This window comes from Lepisma saccharinum, chromosome 13 (assembly GCF_977018435.1).
Source record: "Lepisma saccharinum chromosome 13, izLepSacc3.1, whole genome shotgun sequence".
Taxonomy (NCBI): Eukaryota; Metazoa; Arthropoda; class Insecta; order Zygentoma; family Lepismatidae; genus Lepisma; species Lepisma saccharinum.
Genome location: NC_139241.1, coordinates 85,669,747 through 85,692,510, shown reverse-complemented (window position 1 = coordinate 85,692,510; position 22,764 = coordinate 85,669,747). Strand labels below are relative to the sequence as shown.

The 22,764-nt window shown below is 38.2% G+C and overlaps 1 protein-coding gene across 2 annotated transcripts; it reads left to right on the top strand.

Moving 5' to 3' along the window:
• Window positions 1-874: 874 nt before the first annotated feature.
• Cox17 (Cytochrome c oxidase copper chaperone COX17) lies at window positions 875-22,747 on the top strand. 2 transcript variants are annotated; one of them, XM_083134602.1, is made up of 3 exons: window positions 875-1,114; window positions 6,743-6,865; window positions 22,597-22,747. In XM_083134602.1, the coding sequence occupies exons 1-2, from the start codon at window positions 1,032-1,034 to the stop codon at window positions 6,825-6,827; spliced, it is 168 nt and encodes a 55-aa protein (XP_082990728.1). In that variant the 5' UTR covers window positions 875-1,031; the 3' UTR covers window positions 6,828-6,865; window positions 22,597-22,747. The 2 variants fall into 2 exon arrangements, with proteins under 2 accessions (XP_082990728.1, XP_082990727.1); XM_083134601.1 differs by lacking the exon at window positions 22,597-22,747 and adding an exon at window positions 11,814-12,302 and having other exon boundaries at window positions 877-1,114.
• The last annotated feature ends 17 nt before the right edge of the window (window positions 22,748-22,764 follow it).

The window sequence follows — 22,764 nt, the reverse complement described above, 5'->3', positions numbered from 1 at the left end:
CAATGATGTTTGCGCGAGTGTGTCCAGGAATGGAATGACAATGTGGCAACAATAGCGAAGGTTTTCGAGCAGGGTAGAACACATGATGCTAAGAGAGAGGGAGACGAAACGAAAATTCGTTTCTACGCAACGGCAAATTTACGTGTGTGGCACTCTACGCCAGTGTATAGGCTAATCGGGACTGGACTCTTTGTAACTTTCAAAAGAAATTGTAAAAAAAAAGCTTCTACAAAAAGAATAATCGAATAAAAATATATAGCTACTTTTTTACATGATATGTTGTTTTTTTAAGTTCACTTTACGCACAGTAAGACCATGGTAAGGCTAATCAGGACTGCACCTACAGTTTAAAGTGGGATCCAAACCACTGTGCCATGTGCCTCCACTGGCCATCGAACCCGGGACACCTTGATTACAAGGCGACGAGGTTACCACTACGCCATCCGGGAGGCCCTATGTGTGTGTGTTTGGAAGTAACAACAGTAACACAATACCATAGAATAGCTATGACAATACACTCTGGAAACAGTTACTTTTTTAGGAATTCTAGCATTGAAGAAAGTTCAACATTACGGTCTAGGGGTTAGGACTTGTATGTTTAGAATACCTGAAGAGGGAGTAATCTAATTTTCATATAACTACCGTGAATAGAATTAGGAACTTAAAGTCGTCTCAATGATGTCTTTGCTCAGTAAATTCTACAACTGTTTAATGATCAGTGGTGGGTAGCGCACCAAGCACGAAATGGGAACTCTAGCCGAAGGATTTGTAAAAGTTTTCTCTATTGGTGAAGCCCAGGGACTTGTTCTATCGCTGGCCAATCGCTTCCGACAATATAACAATGGGCAAATCTGATCGGAAACTAAGGTTGGTCTGCGCTAGGTTCTTGTGCATAAAACTTGAACAAACTCTATTCATGAGGTTAAGTGAGAAGTAGTGGGGAGAGGTGAAGAAAGGATTAGTTGTCATTGTTTATAGTATATAACACTTTTGTAGTTTCTACGCTTGCTTAGGTGACCTAATTTGTGAAAATGCCTGACGATAAGAAGAATGCTGAGAAGAAATTGAAGCCTTGCTGTGCATGCCCCGAAACAAAAAGAGCCCGAGATGCCTGGTAAGCATAGCCGTAGGCATATCAAATTAGTATAGTTGTCGTGCGGTATGCACTTCTGCAAATTGGACATGCTATTGACGTACCAAAGGTTTATTTGTTGTATGTTTCATTAAAATGAAGGGTTAATGGTGCTATATGAACCGTAATAGGATTCTCACCACTAGAGGTGCTTCACCCCTAAGTTGGCCTACCTGCAAGTTCAATAGGGAAAGCAAAAAAAAATCAGTATTACTTTCTCATGTATTACGGTGATGTGTTTTTAAAGTAATTTTGCTGTTTGCATGGAAGGACTAAGTTTGACGTATTGCCTCAGTTAATTCATCAAATACATTTTCGTCTGATTTTTTTAAAAACTAAATAACCAAATTTCGAAATAGTTTTTTCTTATAATAACTACACGATTTTTGTATATGGTAGAAAGGAGTATTTTTCTTAGTTACCAGTTTTACATATTGTACTTTGTATTCACTGTGGATAACTTCATTTATTTACTATTATAACTTAAACCAGTGTGGGATCTACAAGCCGCAAAACCCCTCAGTGCAGGGGAGCCCGGAGACAAGTAAGCCTTTAGGGGGCCCTCAGCCATTGACATAGTAGAGGGTTCGTGTATGTAAAAAATAAACTTATTTACTCAGGTGACAGATATACAATATATACGGATAAGGTAAAATTAATGTTTCCTGTGCATCACCGTGCCATGGAGCCACATTTAGGATATGTGGGGGTAGGGCTAGGTATCATTTGATTTGAGGCTGCGTGTGCCCTGGAGCCACTTTATGCGGGGACAAAGCCCGAAAAATTCCAACCTTCGATCACACACTCCGGGTCTCCCACGTGGGAGTCAGACTAGAATCAAATCATGATAGAATTTCGGGAGGTGAAGGTTTCTATAACCTATCTTTAATCAGGAAAAAGTTATGACTGCATGATTGTAACAAATGTATCATTTTCCAGGTGTGGGAAAACAGTGTCATGTATGTATATATCACATCACCACGGGCGCCGAAATCGAGGGGGCCCGGGTTCCTCCAGTTCTCGTTTGGCCCCCCTATTGGGCCAAAAACCGCACACCGAAATTTCGCATGCAACAGTTGGGAAATTATGCAGGATTCTGCACTGAATGGGCAGGATCAATAATGTGGGACTAGTACTCAGTTTGAGTGTCTTTCTTGTGCGTTTAGTATTTCAGTACTTCCTTTTTCAAACCGACAATGAATAAAGTAAAATGCATGGTAGGCTATATCATGAATGAATATGCACGAGAGTAAAGGAAAATGTATGGGAATACTGTAGTCTTCATGCTCTTGAATGAGTCCGTCCATTGCAAAATAGGCACCTTTGTTTCCCTTCGGAAAAGTCAAGCAGAAGTTGAAAACCACTGTTTTATATGTATATAATGAGGATTAGTATTTTATTTTTTTACACGTAGCAGTAAACATGTGTGTGCTACTTCATAATGTGTCTGAAAGTTGCAGTGTTACATATTTATATCAATGCTTAACCAACATTCAAAACAATAGGTGTATGGCCGGGGCACTGCCTTTGACGGTGGCAGATCGGCATCCCGATTTAGTAGAGCCAAATCCTTATTTCTGAGTATATTTGTCTTTTGAAGAGTTGGATTTGTGTAGAGAAAAATAAATTGAAGTTACTTCTCAATGACAAATGTATATTGCAAAATCATGTAGCAATTTAAATTAAGAGACTACTGTTATTTTGATATCAACGTACAATATACGTGTTCTTTGATATTAAGGCATTGAAAAAACAGGGGTATTTGGCCGAAGGTGGAAAGTAGTGGGATCAGTGTAGAAAGATGAGGTGGGGGGGACAGTGTGGACAGTAGGGGTGCCAAAAATCGACCTCGCCTGGATGAAAATTTTATCTTGGGCCTTCCTTTTTTATATAAATATATGTAAAGATATTAAACTCCTAAAGGATTGTAGGAATAAGTATTATAAACCGAATATGATAAAAGAAACTCTTGCCCCTCCCCCCCAAACAGAAAGAAATTAGTATTTATGCTTTACTTAGCTTTGCGCCCTCCAAATCTCTGAAGAAATTGGCGCCTATGCACATCACCCCCTTCCCATTAAAAAATGAGATGAATTCAATATGGCGGACATCCGCTTGGAACACACCAATGTGGTTCCCTCTAACCCTAACCTGTTTCTATTTTGACCATATAAATATAATCCATATTCTTATACGCAACCTAACTTCTTTACTTTTTATAGGGTGTGTTAACGGACTTTTGAATCACCATGTAGGCCTATATGTGACTTTGTCAACATGAGATCAATAATCACACACATACATTATACATATGTGTATGTACATACATACCCCTGTGGTGCAAGTAGTATTGGGAAATGCTGATTCTGCCCCACATTTTCTGTGGGTGCTTATTTATACTAAAAATTTACTAGAATATAGACTGTAAAGTGCAAAATTAATGCACATATGTGTATATCCATACGTATATGCCTAATTTGTGTGTGTGTGTCTGTGTGAAGGTAGGTAGGTAGAGGGGTGGCTTTTGGTAATATTTTGCGGGGGGGGGGGGGGGGGCAAGATTTGTAGATCCGGCACTGACTTAAACGCAGAATAATGGGGTTAGGTAATGTTTGTTCATTTCAGTATGCTTTTTATCATAGATTTTTTCTAGAAATTATCAATCTCAGTGTCTTCTGATGACACCAGGCTACTGCTAGGGATCACAGCATGATGTAAATCTGTACATTGGTACTGGTATGATTCACATTCCATTTTGACAGTTACAGAGTGGAGAAAAAAAGTAACTATTTGATTCAGCATTTTAATACTTTGGTAACAGTTTCATATGGGCAAAACACCTCTCACTCGTTTATTTCGTCATTTTTAAAATTCGTACGTACATATTCTGCATTGCGAAAAATTCTTCAAGGTTGCATTTTGCTTTTTTCACGAAAATAATTTCAATTTTTCACATTAAGAGTAATTTTTGTTATTCCTTTTTTCGCTTGCGTAACACACAATATGGCGGGCACAGCTTGACTACCGTTGTAGATCATCAGTGGGTATGCAGTGTTTCCAAACTTCTTAACCGAAAAATACCTACTATCGTGTTCGTCACATGTGCAAATTGTACATTACGCACGGGTAGCCCTACGAACTGTGCACAGGTAGCCCCAAAAAACCATTCACGGATAGCTCCACGAACCCTTTTTGGTAAGGTTGGGTTAGGTTAGGCAAGCATAGTTAAAAAAAAGTGGTTGGAAACACTGACAGGGGGTTATCAAACGTACACCGCATCCGGTTCACGTAGAGGAAGCAAATAAAAACAATGGCGATTGTGCGTCTGTGAGATATTTCTCTTGAAAAATACACGAGTTCCCGGTCAAATAGATTCCACGATGAAAGAAAATACCTCCACGAACTTTGAAAATGCTACAGAAACTCATTTCCGTAAGTAGTTTCTTCTGTAAAAATGAAGAAAAACGTTTTGCCCATATGAACCTGTTACCAATACTTTTTACTTCATTTGCCAAATAAATTCTACCTGTTAATGTTTTACCATTCATTTTGAATTGAAATTTTTGGGAAGGCTCCAGATTAACCTTAAATGCAGTTCATAACTACAATGTGTGGAAAAGGAAATTGTCCCATTCTTGTTAACTTACACAATTGTAACTTGGGCCAAACATGCACGCTACAAGCTGTTCTCTTCAAAGTGGAATTTTAAATTAATTTTGAAAGTTAAATTTGTTTTTCCTTCTCTCTTGCATGGCAACACAACCTGTATCAGTATTAGAATTACCATGTGAACACATTTGAATGACAAATTAGATATATTGATATTTGTAGAAGTGTCAGAATATAATAATCAATTGTTTAATAGTCCTTGTTGAATGTCTTCACTGCTGAAAACATTTCACCAGGCTGATGATATGTAGAACATAGCCTATGTTTGTTTGTCACATAGATCATATTTTCCACTTTATTTTAAACTACAATGATTGTATTTTTTTATTGTATTGATTTGATTTATTTTACTTCGCTTTTGGTGCCACTTTTGGCTAATTTGCGAAGATAGGGATGAGTGACGATTTGATGAATGGACACTCACAAACATCCATGCCCAGGCCAGGATTCGAACCTGGGACCCCTGGTGTCGTAGCGCAATGTGCTAACCACTCTGCCACGTGGGCCGGCGAACTACAATGATAATTCAAACTTTAGTAAAGCATGTTTTCGACCAAAAAAAAACAGTGAATAAGATTTTGTTAATTTATTATTGAACTAAGATATGAATGTTATATATTACCATATATTTTTTGTCTGAAATCCATATCATTTGCTTAAAATTGTTGTAAGGGAGATACATATTTTCTAAGGCAGTGCAACTCACACTGGGAGGAATGGTAGGGAAATGACTGAAACTAGTTGGAGACAAAAGAAATTACTTGGTTACTTGGTACAAGTATTCCAAGGTAGGAGGTTTCATGCTTCCACAGGCTATACTTTTGAATCAAATATCTTGGTTATTTGTGGTTTTTGTGATTAGAAACATATTTAATAGCCCTGTCCAGTTGGCTGCACTTTTTGACACTCGGTGCAGTGCAGGTGTATCCATTGTCAGAGTGGTGCAAGGAAGTTACTTTCAACCAACAAGACTGAAAGCGGTGTTCAAGTTCAGAAGATTCGACAAATGCCTGTCTGCTGCTTTAAACGGTCATTTGATGAGTTAACATGCACCACGTGACCATACACCGGTCCGAAAGGTAGTGCAGACACCAAATACACTACTTGACACGAAATCAACGAACTAGATGACTCGGTGTTGCACCGTGCAACCAACTAGACACTTCGGTGCAAAGAGAGTCAAAGCGAGTCAGAAAATGCGGTGAACTAGACGGGGCTAATATTACATAAAATCTCAAAATCTATCAATTAAAATAGAATTCAACAAATTCTCAATAAAACATTAAAATGCTGACAAAGGCAAACTATTATAGATAAAAAGTATACATAAAAACGTATTGTTTCCACCCTCTAACAGGGTCTTCTTCAGACGAAACTTCACAATAAATTTATATTCCACCCTGTTAGGGGTGGAAACGTTACGTTTTTATGTATAATTTTTATACTATAAAAGTTCGCCTTGATCAGCATTTTAATGTTTTATTAACATGGAAGCAAAGCTTAACAGTGTTATCAAATTCTGAAGGGGGTGCAGTTGGTCATGGGGCCTGAACAAAATACGCAAGGAGCTTTGAATCTTGGGGTATTATCTTTCAGTCAGATAAAAATTGACCAAGTCATGTCAATATTGATGTGAGAAAATGGCCTGGTACAAGTGGTACAAGTTGTTTGTTGCTTCAGTATGAATACATCATATGGACTGAGGAATTTAGAATATAAAAGACTGTTTAGAGTATTGGATAGTGTTCTTTGCTTAATATAGTTTGTTATAGAGGTAACACATTTTCATTAATGCTTTTCATGCATTCAGGCTAGTGGCATCATACTCAAGTATTTTTTTTTATTTATTTGTTAGCAGGTGTCAGAGTACTTCATATGTTAACATTGTAGGTCCTAGAGATGTGACCATCGTGAATTTGAGCAAGCTCTCTCTCTTTGCAGCATAATAGAGAATGGCGAGCTGAACTGCCAGTCGTTGATAGAAGCCCACAAGGAGTGCATGAGGAAACATGGCTTCAACGTGTAACTTCTCAGGCAGGATCACCTGATTGCTTCAGGAACTGGGTAAGGCCTCGCTTGATGGATTTTCAGGGTACAAGTATTCAAGGCAGGTGAAAAAGTGTTACAAATTGAAACATTAATTCTGTCATTTCCAGTGTGTACCAATGTCCTTTTTTTTTTAAAGGGACCGTCCTTTAAAACTAGGACTACTGATAAATTCCATTGGGTCCGTCACATATTTCCTATAGTAACACAATACAGCTAGTGTAAAGCAAGATAGTTTTAATTGATAGATAACATAATCCCTTTTGTAAAACAATAACACAACACTGTTCACTTTGATTTTTTGAAAATCACATGAGGTAGATAGCCACCATTCCGTGTTGTACACTCACAGAGTTGACGAACAAAATTGTCCATTACAGACAAACGAGAATTGCAGGTGGAATTGGCTGGACTTCTTCCCGAATTCTTCTCTTCAGAGGGTTAAGTTAGGGATACGTGTTCACAAACTGCTCTTGAGGTGCCCCTAGAGAAAGAAGTCAGTGTGTGGTGTGCAGCTACCATACAACGTAACGTACATCACTTTTAAAATACGCCTCTACCACAAAGCAGGGTGTTCAGTGTTCCAATACTCCATTGCTACAGAAATGGCATCCCTCATGCTCTTACCAACATGGTTACCCTTGACCCTCTGTACCCCTTAGAGAAAGTGAAATATCGTGCATGGTTTATGAAGATTTTGTTGTTTATGAATGTTTTCAGTTGATTTTAGCTCTCGGAAATGTGTTATGGTGAAGTAAAGTATGTCTGTTACCTATGCATGTTACATTACTCTGAAGCAAAACAGCCCGAAGGCTTCACACAAGTGAATATACAGCAGCTATAATTTTACGTAGTTAGGTTTGGTACTGATAGTTATTTTCGGCATGTTCTTTCGCTATTTTAGTATACATACAAACAGTTTTTGCTAACAAAAAGCGGCGAAAATACTTCAAAATTGCAGGTTTTAACTTACGTGTGCCATTCTTTGGTATCAAATATCTCCGTTATTTGTGCTTTCCTAACGCTGGAACCACTTTTACATTACATTACATAAAACATTGAAATCTGTCTATTAAAAAAAAAAAAACTATATAATTCTCCCCTAGCATGCTCGGTTTCATCCCTACTGCTGGGCTCTAGGGAATACCAACCTTTGAAAGTGGTAGACCCTGTATATTCAATACTGTCCTTTATTTTAATTTTTCTTCATTTATGAACCAGTGTGGAAAAAGTCTGAGAATTTATTTTGTCTGGAAAAGTCATTGAGAAGAACTCTGTATACCTGCATCAACATTATATTATACAGGGTGTTATTTTAATGGCAACCACGGAAACGTATAGAGGACATCAAGACAAATAACTTTTCTCAGTAACATTTCTTCTCGTTGGTGCATCAATTCAACGGTACAGTCGTTAAAAAAGCCCATTTTGCCACCTGCATGCTGGCAACCACACACAACATTTGATTGCATTTGTGACATCATATCCCATCGTGAAGCGATGCGTTCCAGGGTTGCCAGGAACACACATATTCTATGAAAAATGACATAGCTACAATAAGCCACATTATGTACCGTAAAACAAAACGAGGAAACATATTCTGTAACCTAACAGGAAGTAAACAAATGATACGAAAAATGGTAGAAAGAAAATAGAATTCAAGTGGAAGTGGTCATATCGAATTTTGTCTCAGCTTACATGTAAAATCTTTGCAATTCTAGTTACTAATTTGGCATCTACAATTTAGTCCATCCACTTCGTCCTTCTGATACTAGTTGTCTGTGACACACTGAACAGATGACAAAATAGAATGAAAGAACTCAAAATTCCAAAGGTAAGCAACACATAATATAATGTATATTCAGGGCATTATGAGGCAAGTGGCAAAAATGGTTGAAAATACAGGGATATAAGTAGTAGCAATACAAGCTCTCCGACGACTGTGTTTATCTATGCACCGGATACACATGTAATAGTTTTCAACTGTGAACAGGGCAGTATATTCGCTACTGATTCATCATTACATTGTTACTGTGTTTGTATGTGTTTTAGCCGTAATGCAACAACGTGAACCTCCGATACTTCCGTTATCAGCACAAATGTACCACAAGGCATCTGGACACAAACCTGTAGATATCAACCATGCAACGAGATTTGCAAATATTTGACATGTAGCTGGGCGTAAACAGCCACATGTAAGTTGCAAATCAAATAAAATTTATTGTTGATATTTGACATGTAGGCTGAGAAAATATCCGATATTGACACTTCACTTTCAATACGTTTTTTACCATTCCTCATATCATTGGTTCACTTCCCCCTTTTCCTGAGATAACTGCTGATATTCCGGCTGGTAGGCTATGATGTTCGGTCTACTGGACGTCTTTCTTGCTTCGTTTTACAGACTAATAATGGGGTTGGTAGTTTGTAATTTTTCACAAAATTTGTGTGTTACTTGCAACCCTGCCGTGCGTCATTTCGCCGCAGGAAATGACGTCACAAATGCGATCAAATGTTGTGTTGGGTTGCCAGCATCCAGGTGGCAAAACAGTCTTTTTTTGAACGGCTGTAGTGTCGAATCGACGCACCAACGAGAAAAGTGTTACTGAGAAAAGTTGTTTCTTTTGATGTCCTCTATACGAATCTGTGGTCCATGGGCGCCATTAAAATGACACCCTGTATATAAACAATTATACGTATAGAAAAATTAGATTTCTCCAAAGATCAAAAAGTGAAAAAGAAACCCTCTCAAAATGTATTTAGTGGTTTGCTGTGTACTACACTCACATGATATGTACTGAAGCAGAAGCACTTTTTATTTCTTTGATATAATATTGTTACATTAAATACACATTTTTTCCCTGACAAACCATTTTGTTCATTCAATGAGAATATTCTTCTACATTGTAGAAATTTAAATGCATCTCTCTCGGTGAAAAATGCGGAAGTGCGAAATGTTCTAAATTTCACGTAAGTAATATTGAGAATTAATTTGGTATAATTACATTTTTTACAACCAGGAACCTACAGAAGAGAAAGCAATGAGAAAGAATATGTATATTATGTATTTTAATGTACTTACATATTTTTACATATTTCAGTATTTTTCTACATATTTATGCACATATTTTGCATGTTTTGGCTACATAAAAATCCAGTAAAGAATAGAAAATGTATTGGAAAACAATTGCACGTGATTATGTTGTTTCAGTGAATGCAATATAGGATTATTGTATTAGTTGTTTAGGATTATCTTGAGTATCAGTTGTCACAAGTCTCTGTGACGTCAGAAACCCAGCTGAAGCTCGTTGTCTTCTCGTGTTGAGCTTATCACAATTATCACTTCAGACCATGTGCAGCTCTGTGGTTCACCCAACCGTTGAAAAGGCTACCTGGGAACAACCAAGGTGGTAAGAGCAGTCATAGTCTGGTGCTGATCACATCACATCCACACTGGCGACAATCGTGAATATGTTTAACCCCTCTCTCCTCAATGCCTTTAGAATGGAAGACTATGCATGGGACATTCCATGTCAGAATGCTCTGAATCAAAATTTTAAAAATAAAATGCTGTAACTTTATTCTATCTTGTCAATCTAAAATTGTGATTTGGATACATTCAAGTTTTATACTTAATTAAGTTAGAAGGTGTTTTACATATTGTTAGTTTATTTTAGCTCTTTGATTATTTTTATGTTGTATTGTTTCCCACCCATGACACCAAAAAACAATTAATTTCCCCCTCAACTCCACTACAATATTCAAAGGTCAATTACCTTCTCTCTTTGTCATAAACTATTTATTTTTCATCATTTGAAAATGTACACAAATTGAAATAAGTAAAAATGCAATGTTTATCATTCTACCCGTGAGACACAATGATTCACTTACAGCTATAAATTTGGGAAAGTATTCTAATGTTATAGTAGTTACGTTTAATCACCAGTGTTTGGTTTCATAATTTCTTCCACAGAAACTGTAAGAAAAATGTTGCTTAACTGTCAATAGGATAGTTACTTTAATATCAAATATGTTGTCTCTGTTTCCTACCTCGTGGCAGTGGAATGCCCCACTCTTATTTATTTTTATTTTGATCTGTTAAGTCAGTAATTTCAATCCTTTGACTAATTATCAAACAATTTAACCCTCAGTCCTGGAGGGGGGAGGTAGGGGCCTCATCCCGATCGGCAGCTGGTGTCACCGTTTCACGTGTAGAATCTGCCTACCAACTTTGTCTGAATTTGCGGCATAGTTGGAGAGGAGAGGTGGAAGATGCGACAAGTGCACGCTTCAACTCACTGGGGCCCTGCGCTTGGCAGCTGTATTGCAACTTTCACTACGCAGAGGCAACGTTTACTGAATAGATGATGTAAAACTTGGTGCTACGTGGACATTTTTCGATAACACGGCATGTAGAGAAAATGTAAAAAGAGAAATCACATGTCACATCTTTAATACGTAGTAAATAGGTGGAAATCATTGTCATGTTTGGTTGGCGTCTGCCTTCTGCTTCCATACTCTTGAGCCCCAGAGCATGGTGGGTGGCATTTGAGCTGACACCTGGTGGGAAAAGTTTGAAATGTTCTGCATGGCAGCATGTAGATTCAGACCTTTGCGACGACGGGAAACAATGAAATAGAACGGAACGTAGCGCTTGCCAATTTGGACAGGCCAGGAATTACACATATTCACAAAATCTCAGTTATTGTCAAGGTGATGTGATCATCACCATGATCGGACTGCCTTTATTTCCGTGGTTGCCCCCCATGTACCAGTTTCAAGAGTCGATTCGTGAACAGCTCCATAACAAAGACTTTTCTTTTTGTCTTGGATATTTACTTGAAAGCAATCTTCTTTAATCCCCCTCTGCTTATTTTTTTAATGTAGAACATAGATGATGTCATGCATGCCTATGACGTTGCATGAGGCTCAGAGCATTTTGCATTCTCAGTTTCATATTTTGCAGGCTCGCAACGGTAACGCCTATGATACCTTGGTTGTGAAATATTGGCAGGATTATATTGTTACGCGGGGACGCTATTGAAGAGGATGTCTTTCGGAATGAATATACCTTGAACTTTGTTTTTTTAATTCTTCGTAGAGAAGGATTCTATTCTCTGTACTTGCACAACAATTGTTCAATTGTTACAAGTTACTTCCCATGCCTTTTCTAGTATTTCATGTCTTGTATAAATTCCATGATACACTCTTTCTTTAGGAATATCGATCTTTTAATTAATCCTAAAAATACTTTGTCAAAACTATTAACAATTTCTTTTTGAGCATAAGAAGTGTGTTAAATCCAATGTTTACAGTACAACAAAAGACAATTGAAAAACAAATATGTACAGAAACAGTAAAAGTGTAGTGTACTTTAGAGCATAGATAATGATCTGGGAATAAGGTACTTTGTAAAATGTATATTTATTTTCAATATAGTGCATGTTCTCTGTTTCTTTTTGAGTTTCATTTCTTATTTTCTCTTTTAATGTCATCCTATTTTGTCATTGGTGTAATGTTATGCATGCAAATTTATATACTGGCTTCCAGTTGCTTGCAATCTGAAGCTTTGCTTCTGACGTATAACATAAGTGGGTTCTTAATAGTAGATTAGTGTTCTTTACACACAGAGATTGTTTGTTCATTATGTACTCACAATCATTAACAAAACACCAGGTGAAGGAATATTTTTTAAAAATAAAATCCTATTTCTCTAAATGTAAAGTTCTCCATGCATGTACACCGTGCCATGAAGGCACATTTAGGGGAAGGGGGGGGGTAGGGACCCACACATTCTTGATGTCGGCCATTTTGGAGGTGATGTGATCATGACCACACACTGGCTGCCTGTAACCCCCCAGGTACCCATTGATTTGAGGCTGGGTGAGCCCAAGAGCTTCTTTATGTGGGGAGAAGGTCAGAAATAATTTGACCTTGGATCATCCACCCCAGGAATTGAACACAGGTCTCCTGTGTAGCAGTCAGATGCCCTAGTGACCAGACCGTGACTCCTATTTTTCTAACTTGCCCACAGATTAAATGCTCAGTTAGTGGGGGTTTATTTTTCTTCTAGTTTACAGTTGCTACAAGCATAAGAACACAATTTTTAGTGTAAATAAACACACAAGTGTCCAATGTTTCCCTGAAATGTTACATTGAAAATTGTGTTTCTGTTCTTGTAACAACTGTAAAGTACAAGAAAAATAATTCTTCAATGCAACAATACGTTCATACAAGAAAGATGATGATGACTTTGTGAGCAGAAACTTGAATGTGAAAGATGTTCAGATCAAATAGTGGGTGGGCATTGAACATACGATTCCCATTTGAAGTTATTTAAGCGTCCACATATTGTATTTTTCTGGAAGTTAAGATCTAAATGTGTGCCACATCTGAAAGATGAGAAGAAATAACTTGTCGACAATGAAACACTCAAACTGTAGTGTTTTGTACCAAAACCGTGTTGAAATCTTAATTTTTCAGCACTCTATGCAATCTTCCAACAGGTGCGTGCATATATCATAACAAATGGTAATTTAGCAATTGAAACCATACCTTTTGAGGCTTCTTGAAATAAGACTGAGAAGAAGACAGTGAGACTTTCAGCCTCGTTTGCAAAGTGTTCCGTGCGTGCCTCATTAGGCTAAAACATTGTCTGTCAAATGGTGCCATATGAGTTTCACATGCCAAAGGTTCTGGGTTTACCCCCTACTTCTTTCCTTTATTAAATCCAGCAAATATTTATTGTGTATATTCATTTTTATTTGCTGTGTGATTTGTCGAGAAATATTTTTATTTTTATTTCGTTACCATTCTGGATCGTACACAAAAAATGTAAATAAAATCGTTGCTTGTGAATAGTATTCTTGTGCTTTCTTTCTTGATCATTTTATCAAAAAAAGAAAATGTATGCCTTTTGCTAGACATAATATTTTGTTGAATTGAAAATAACAAGACTAATTTAATATGCAAAAGTTTGTAAAATGAGGAGGAAATTTAAAGAAAAATAAAAAAAGTAGTATCCCCTCTAAATTTAAATAGCCTTTTATTTCAATAAGTTATTAAAGAAAATGTAATAAACAGTTGCTTGAGATAATTTTTAAAAAAGCATGGGCAACCAAACAGGAATTGAACCCAGGATCTTTGGCACGTGAAACTGATACTCTACCACTGGGTCACTTGACAGCCGGACAATATTTTTGCATAATGATATACACATGGAGAACTTTGAAACTGAAGTGGTTTTCCTCTGAAATGGCTAGCTAGCGTGTGCTAGTACCTTGGCATATCAATATCTGAAGGGAACCGTACCGCTACATGAAGTCCTGTCCCAAAATCAAATTTCCCAAGCCGTGCCCCCTCCCTGTCATTCAAGGTTTACGACTCAAAGATTTGACTATGAAGACTTGTATCTAACCACGTAAGGTAACATGGTATCTTCATTTTATTTTACATAACTATAAAGATAACCTCATGATTTGTCTAACTATAAAGATAACCTCATGATTTGTCATGCACAGGAGATGAACTTCACCGAAATTTAAAAAAAAATACAAGAATGACCAGGGCTTGAACCTGAGTGTCATACTGTGTCAGCCCTGGTTTCACCTGATTTTTCACTTATGCCTTTTTACCTGTGTGGAATTGTCTATCATCTCGCACTGTGGATATCACGCTTTGGGCCTCCGTCTACAGGGCATGCGCAGGTTCGAGTCTCCTCGGGAAAGTGTAACAACTTTTCTCCTGAGATTTCGTCCTATGTATGGGACTGGTGCCAAACCACCATCGTGAGGAAGATAGGGACCTAGCGTAACCCGCTCACGAAAACCTACAATAATAACAGAGGGTTCGTCGTGCTGACGTCAACCCGTAACTGGTCTGATGATCTCCCTCCCACCTCAGGCGAGTGAGTGAGAAGGATCAGGTGGGAGTGAGGCTGGCACTCGGTAGGTGGGCATTCGTGCCACCATTGGCCACAAGTAAGGGGAACTGCAAAACCACATTGTTGCTGCTGTAGAACCTGCGACAACTGACACTGACCAAGTTCGAGAGGAAGTTGCCCATCATTTATTAATGATGTTGCTCATGCTACTAAAAACCGCATTGTACCTGTCTGAAAACTGTGTTATTTTTACTCTGATCAAATGGAGATAACATTGTTAATCAGTAGTGTAGTCAGGATTACTTCTCAGGCAAGTCCCAACCTTTTATATAATAATAATAAAGAGCGGTGTGCCAGTCGGTTGCAATAACTGGATTTATAAAATATTAATTTAATCAGAGTGAACAGAAAATATGATTGTATTCATGTTGTTTTTCTCAGAAAATGGATACAAATGAGGCCAAATTTGCAAGAAATATTAAAACTCGCATAATATACTACATTTACATTATCCACATCTAAGTATGTGTGAAAAATATGGTTAGTACAAGTTACACAAGTACAGTTTGGACAATAAGTGAACATTTTTCCATGTCACAAGTTGCAGATTAAGGCCTTCATATAGGACGTACGATACAATATTTGCAAGGGGTTTCACCACATTTCGTGTTCTTGCATGAATACAAGATTAATGCCTAAAAAAAGTGTCATTTGGTATTTTTAACCTACGGAATGTGTAAACTGTTCAAAATATTGGTGAATACGTTTGACTCCAATACCTACAGTACTTGAGCACTCAGCCACATGTAAAATCATTGAAAAACCTATTTTGAAATATAAAAAGAAATAAAATGATGGATTAGGTTAATTGTAGTGTTGGGAGAAAAGAGTTTTTTAAAGGGTGAGACCCACTCGGTGGCATATTTATGGCTTCATTTCAGGAGTTAGATTTTTTGGGTATGCAAATTTGTGAATGTTACCAGTCAGTAAATTAACTATTGCCTTGTGGTTCTAACAGTGGGCGGACGTTGCACGCTTATTGTAGTGGCACTTGTGAAAGGAGGTTTAAAAAGACCACGTCTGTTACAAGATAGTGTCAATATGGATAATCTAGATGATAAATGTCCTGATATAGCTGGTTATACATATCCATGTAATTTATTTTATTGGTATATGAATAATTTTGATATCCAGATAACCAAAATTACATACATCACTATACAGGGTGTACCAAAAGTCCCATTATCCCCTTTTTGAATTGTAGATAAACCTGCAAAATGTTATTTTAACAGCATGCGTATGATGAGAGGATGGTATACCATTAAATCAGACCAATGGCCACCATTTACTCTGTGTGCACACCGTCATTTTCTTGGCCCAGTATTATTTGCCTCCAGGTGCAATGTGAAATCCTCCTTAACTTGGCTGGCGTGAAGGAAGCAAACGCACTGCGAACAGCTTCTTGAAGTTCCTCAGTTCTCTGATAACGATTATGGGCGACTTTCTGTTTGGAAAAATGATGTGCCCCCATAGCACGTTATCATAAGATGTCAGATTTGGACTTCGGGGTGGCCATTTTAAAGGTGCTGGTAAATTTGGCGATCCTCGTCCATCCGTTTGTCTCTGAACACATCATTGAGGAATTGTCTTAAAATGGCCACCCCGAAATCCAGATCTGACATCTTATGTTATGGAGGATTTCACATCGCACCTGGAGGCAAATAATACTGTGCCATGAAAATGGCAGCGTACACACAGAGATTCTCTGGAGTAAATAGTGGTCATTGGTCTGATTTAATGGTATACCATCCTCTCATCATACGCATGCTGTTAAAATAACATTTTGCAGGTTTGTCTACAATGTAGAATGGGTCTTTTGGTACACCCTGTATAATCCTGCTAGATGCTATTTATCTTCAAGATAAGTACCATGGTATGTTGATATAATAACATAAATAAAAATATGTTTATTGAAAAATGTCAAATTTGAGTAACACCCTAATTGTAATACTCGGATATCAAATTTGTACTAATTTGCCACTTATATACACGTAATAGGTTACTGCAGCAACACTGTTATCAAAAATGATGGGTATCATGATAATAAATAAGGGAATCTATTTTCTTGTAAGTACAACTGCTAGGGGCTTCTTTTGTTTCGGAATATGTATCTGTAGCTAAGCTACTTTTAAAATGTAGCGTTTTGATCACTGGGTCCTAAGTACCCTAGAACATTGGTTGTAACTTAGGTCATTATATCTTGTGATAACATTTACACGTAATTTAGAAACAGTGTATTTACATTCTAGGAAAACCCAAACTCATACATAAGAAGAGCTATCAAACTAGTGACACCAAAAACTTGATCAAATCTTCTATTGCCAAAATCTACCTACAAGTTTCTTGTGAACACTTTTATACTTGTGAAATACCAGCACTATGCCATGGAAACGTAAGTGGAAATCAGCCTGCTGTTGTCTCGGCTCGGTGAGGTTGGTCAGTTGCAGAATGGGGTCCTTTTTTTAATCCACAAGGCTTCATACCTTTCAGTAGGTAAATCTTCGATAAAAATGATGATCAGTTGTGTTTGTTACACAAGTTAAGAAATGGTATACTTTCAAAGCCATTTTCTTTGAGGGGAATTAAACCATCCCTAGCATGGGAATGAAATTTTCTCTGGGAAATCCCTAGCATGACCCTGTTAATTCGCACACTGGGTAACTGAAAGAATTCACCATTGATCAGAGGATATTCAATTCGTGCAAGGACCAAGTAGTCAGCAGAGTTTAGTCGCCACCAAAATTATCTGTGATGCCACTATTGGAATATTATTGTGGAATATCTTTGGTATTATACCACCAGAGTTATACTACAGTATGTCCGAGAAGATCCTGTATACCCCTATTTCATGATTGCAACCATGTCAAAAATTCACCCACATTCTGTTGATTGTGAATGATTTCTTTTTTGTTTGGCATCCCTGAAGACACATGGAACGGTAGCTCCAATTCATACAGGGTGGTCACAATTGAAGTGTGTCTACTCGGAGCCCTCTGGATCCTGTTCCAAGCAAGGGATTGCATTGAAACTTGGTATAGAAGCTATGGAGAAATGAATGCTGACAAAAAAAGGTTCAAATTTTCACCACCAGGTGCAAATGTGGCACTGAAATCTGGTGCACAGTAAACAACATCCAAGGAAAAGCTTTGTGCAGCCATCGATCACGCTGTCTTAGGCTTCTAGAGGGTGATTTGCGTGGACAGGGTGGATGTTGAACACTGCTGTGCTGACGTAAACTCAAATTACTGGTGGTTCTTACTTCAGCGCCACATTTCAACCTAGTGGTGAAGATTTGAATGTGGCCGCGGTGGCTCAGTCGGTAACGCGTCTGACTACCATGCTCAAGGTCCCGGGTTCGATCCCCGGCCGGTTCAAATCCGGGAACTTTTCTAAGGTTGGAAGCGGCCCCGGCGCCCACCCAGCGTCGAATAACATGGGTACCTGGGGGACACCCTGGGGGGTAAAGGTGGTCTGGGGCGTGATGCTGATCACATCACCCCCACTCATGACCGGATCAAGAAAGTGTGGGGCGTTACCCCCACACCCCCTATACGCCTTCATGACGTGGTGCTATGCACAGGGGAGCACTTTACCTTTAGTGGTGAAGATTTGAACTTATATATTTTATATATATATATATATATATACACTATCTGGCCATTCGTCACCGGACACCCCATCAGGTGGCATCATGGTGTGGTCGTGCTTCTCCTGGTATGGTCTTGGTCCTCTTGTGTTAGTGGTGGAAACATGAATGCAGATGCATACCAAACGATCCTGGACAATTCTGCGCTACCGACATTGTGGGCACAATTCGGTAGTGGTCCTTATCTGTTTCAGCACGACAATGCCCCATGTCATACGGCAGGTGTGATCAACACGTGGTTCGAGGATATGGGTGTGCAAAAACTTGATTGGCCCGCCCAAAGTCCTGATCTCAACCCGATTGAGCATCTTTGGGACGAGTTGGAGCACCGGTTGAGAGCCAGGCCACACCGCCCAAAAAACACTAAAGAGTTGTTCGCTGCTTTGCAAGAGGAATGGAGCAGGATTCCCGTCGAAACCTATCGCAATTTGGTGGACAGTCTTCCAGAGGGTTGCGGCTGTACTTGCTGCGAAAGGTGGCCCCACACGATACTGACGGACGCCTGAAACCGGATTAAAGTACTCGTTCCAGGTGTCCGGTGACGAATGGCCAGATAGTGTATATATATATATATCTGCTTCACTTCCCCAAGTTGTCTATAGCAAGTTTCACTGCAATCTGTTGCTTCAAATTGACTTCAGAGGGCTGTGACTAGCGCATTTTTAAGTAATTAACAACTGTATGTCAGTTGTTGCACTGTGACTGATGTGAGTAGGCATAGTATAGTTACAGTGCTGACAAATGGCTGGTGACGTGTGTTAGTGTGACTGACAGTGCATGGGACAAACAATGTACTGTAATCTAATGTAAATGAATGTCATATATATCTATGGGTAATGTATACTTTGTAATATAATCTAAGGGTATAGGAACTTCTTGGTCACCTTGCACAGTATACTATAGAAAGGTAGAGCAGAAGATATACATTGGTTCCCTACAATGAGGGCAGCTTGATTGGACACTTTAAACATTGAAATATAAACATAAGTTACTACTAACTTATGTGTGGTTTACAAGTCCTTTACAAATCCGATGTTTCTGGTCTGTTGCCAGTGCTTTCCTCAGGGGTGTAAAAGAACAAAAATCCGTAAACTGGAGGCAGTGCTGCACAATGGTAGACAGTGATGTGCATCTGTTATGCAATACAGCTGATGGCAACAATGCAGGTGCAGTTCGTTTAAATCCAAATCTTTTAGGCTTTCAACAATCTTGTATTTCATTTTTTTCCTCTAGTGTGATTTTTGGATCTATCAATACGTCCAAAACATTTGGTAAAGGTCTTGTAAACTACACTTAAGTAGTGACTTATGTTTCTTTAATATTTGCAAGCTATGGCTATACAAACTTTTAAGAAATTATTGAACTGCAAGTCTGATGTACCTTGGAACAAGCAGGTTATTATTTTTGCCATGAATAGGCATCCTCACCGCACTCCTATTCCTGCTGAAACCACAGCGGTGCCACGTTAGCGTTGCCACAAGTTTTCCCTCTTTGCGTCTGCCGGTAGCCAGTCCTTTAGTATTGTCACTGCATTGCCCAGCAGCTTGTATATGAGGGAGACATGAAGGTTAAAGAAGAAAAGGACTGGACTGAATCTTTTGCGACCCTCGAAGAATGCTCAAGGGAACAACGTCTACCTTCACCCCTCCCTGTTCTGTTGGAGGTGGCAAGACTCCTAACTAGTCTTCCTTTATCACAGAGCACCACAGCTGAAGATTTATGACTGTGGTTGTTTTGCAGATTGGGGAAATGGAGGATGTTTGAAAAGGTCAAGTTCTATGGAGACCACAACATGGAACAAACTGAAACCTTAGTAGTAAGCTTCCAACCTACATTTCAGGAACAAGTTGGAAGAGAAAAGCAATACTTTAAACTACAAGAAATGAAGCCTTTGAACTGGGTCATTTTTTCTGTTTTTAGCTACATCTATATGAGTAAATTTCTTTATTTTACACCATATACTTACAAGTATCATAATTTACATTGACGTGAAAAAAAAATGATGCCATTGAGCAATTTTAACGAATTGGTACTAATGAAAATTATTTTCCTTCTAAGGTTTATCTGTTTACTTGTTCTAATAATATGATATTTTTGTAGGTAATTGTTATCAATGTGCTACTTCCAGTAGTTGCACCAGAGCATATAGAAGAGTAGTCTGTCTAAGGACAGTCTGTTGTATTGCTATAAATTAGTAACTTGTGGTCTGATACCATTAGGTATAATGGCCTTCTCGATGACATAGTGGTAACGTCGTTGCCTTGTAATCAAGGGGTCCCAGGTTCAATACCCAGTAGAGGCACATGCCACAGTGATTCTGATCCCACTTTAGAACTGTAGGTCCAGTTCCCATTAGCCTATCTGTGCATAAAAGTGGACTTAACAATAGCAACAACTATTACATATAAATGTGATGGCAAACCAAATTCCATTCCTGACACTGAACCAAAAAAAGATTGGGAAACTTTGCGAAACAATTACAAGTGCAATGCTTATTAAGATATACGTAGGTTTTATAATGTTAAAAAAAAGGATATGTAATATTGTCTAAACTAGAGTTGGTTTACAGTTAGATACAACCATCGATGCAAGTGTGCAATGCTAATTGGATGATTTAGTTTTTGTTATTTATCGTCACTTTTCTTCCACTTTGAATGAAGATGAGTGATGATATGTTGAAATTGATGAAGGGACAGTCGCAACGAACACACATGCTCAGGCTGGGATTTGAACCTGGGACACCTGGCATTGTAGCATGCTGTGCTAACCACTCTGCTACAGAGGTTGACACTAACCACTGCAAAATAGGGGTGACTGCAGTGTGCAATGCAGTAAGGGAATCAGGTTTCATGATGATCATCTGCTCACCGAGAACTTTTAAGTTTCAAACAAAACAACATAAGTACAGTAAAATGCAAGATATTACCGGAAGCTTATAAAGGAATAACTGACTTGAAAATTCCAGGTAGTTTCATGTATTTCTACAAACTTTTTCTTTTGTGAACAGATTCACCCACTAGAGAGAGCTAGACTGGTCGTTGTTATTCTTTGGCAGGTGAACAGTATTATAAGTGTTTGTATTGATGGCAAGTCTGGCCCAGGCACTGCTGATAATGCAGACCACTGGAATTACAAAATATGAAAGAATTCATTTGTTATTTGGGTGGATTCTGTTTCAATAGATTGATTTGTGCCTTAAGACTCGGCTGGACTCTTGGCTGATGCCAGGGCAGCTTTTTTCTAATTTTTCTTTAATTTCGAAAAAAGTCCAAAATCTGACAAATTACATCAGCTTAGAATTCTTTCAAGAGCATCTAGATATTATCAATAGCCATGATAATATCTAGCAACAGCGAAAGCAAACTACATAAATCGGTTTTTCGAAAGGAAACAAAAATTTGAAAAAAAGCTGCCCTGGTGTCTGCCAAAGGTTCAGCTGAGCTTTCGATGTGTTCTTCATGAGTGAAACATCTGTGGTGTGAGATCTGGTCAAATGCACAGCATATTCAGTGTTTTCTCTTCACCCAAACCATCTGGCCAGTAGTTGCATTGTCAATGTAGGGCCTTTCATCATGAGGAGGTGCCCCATCTTGCTGGAAATAACTCGGACTTTTCTTGGAGGCAATTTCTTTTGGGGGAAAATTGTAACTTTCTTTCAGCTTATTTTCTTCTGGAATGTTGCATCTTGGCAACCTGAAAAGTCACATCTGCTTCAAACATACCTCTGACTCAAGGTATGGTGAGTCACGTTGGTGGATCTTTTTGAAACTTGCTTCTCAATTCTTTTTGCACTTAACTTCGTACTTTCATATTCACTTGAGAGCAAAACTCCTTTTGTCAAGATTTAAACTGATTTCAGTCATTACATCAATTTAGTTGCATCTAAAAAAAAACACCCTATATTTTGTATTGTTTGTAAAAATTTGTAAAAACGTAATTACTTTCTTAGAAGGATTTTTTGGTCCCCTCAGTTTCCATTCTAAGGCCTTCTACTGCACTGTTTGTAACAATTAGGAAAATTATTACATTTTTGGTAATACGAGAAAATTGAAAAGCAAAATTTCCACTTTCATTGCAAAAAAAAAAAAAATCATGCTTGTGTGTGTGTCTGTGTTGCAGTGATATTATTGAAGTACAAAAAAGAATTCTTTTTCGTTACAGGTGATAGAAGAATGAGAAGTGCTCAATTGAAGACTTTGTGTAATTCTCGTTGATTCTAGTGACAATGTGACGTGAAAGACAGAATGGTACTTACTAGTGTGAGTGTGTGATTCGAATATGTGATCAAATTTCTATGGACTCCTTATATGTTGAAGGAAAAATGTAATC

Coding starts and splice junctions, on each gene's coding strand:
- Cox17 (XM_083134602.1), top strand. CDS start 1,032: ATGCCTGACGATAAGAAGAATGCTGAGAAGAAATTGAAGCCTTGCTGT. Junction 1,115..6,742: donor AAAAGAGCCCGAGATGCCTG/GTAAGCATAGCC, acceptor CTCTCTTTGCAG/CATAATAGAGAATGGCGAGC.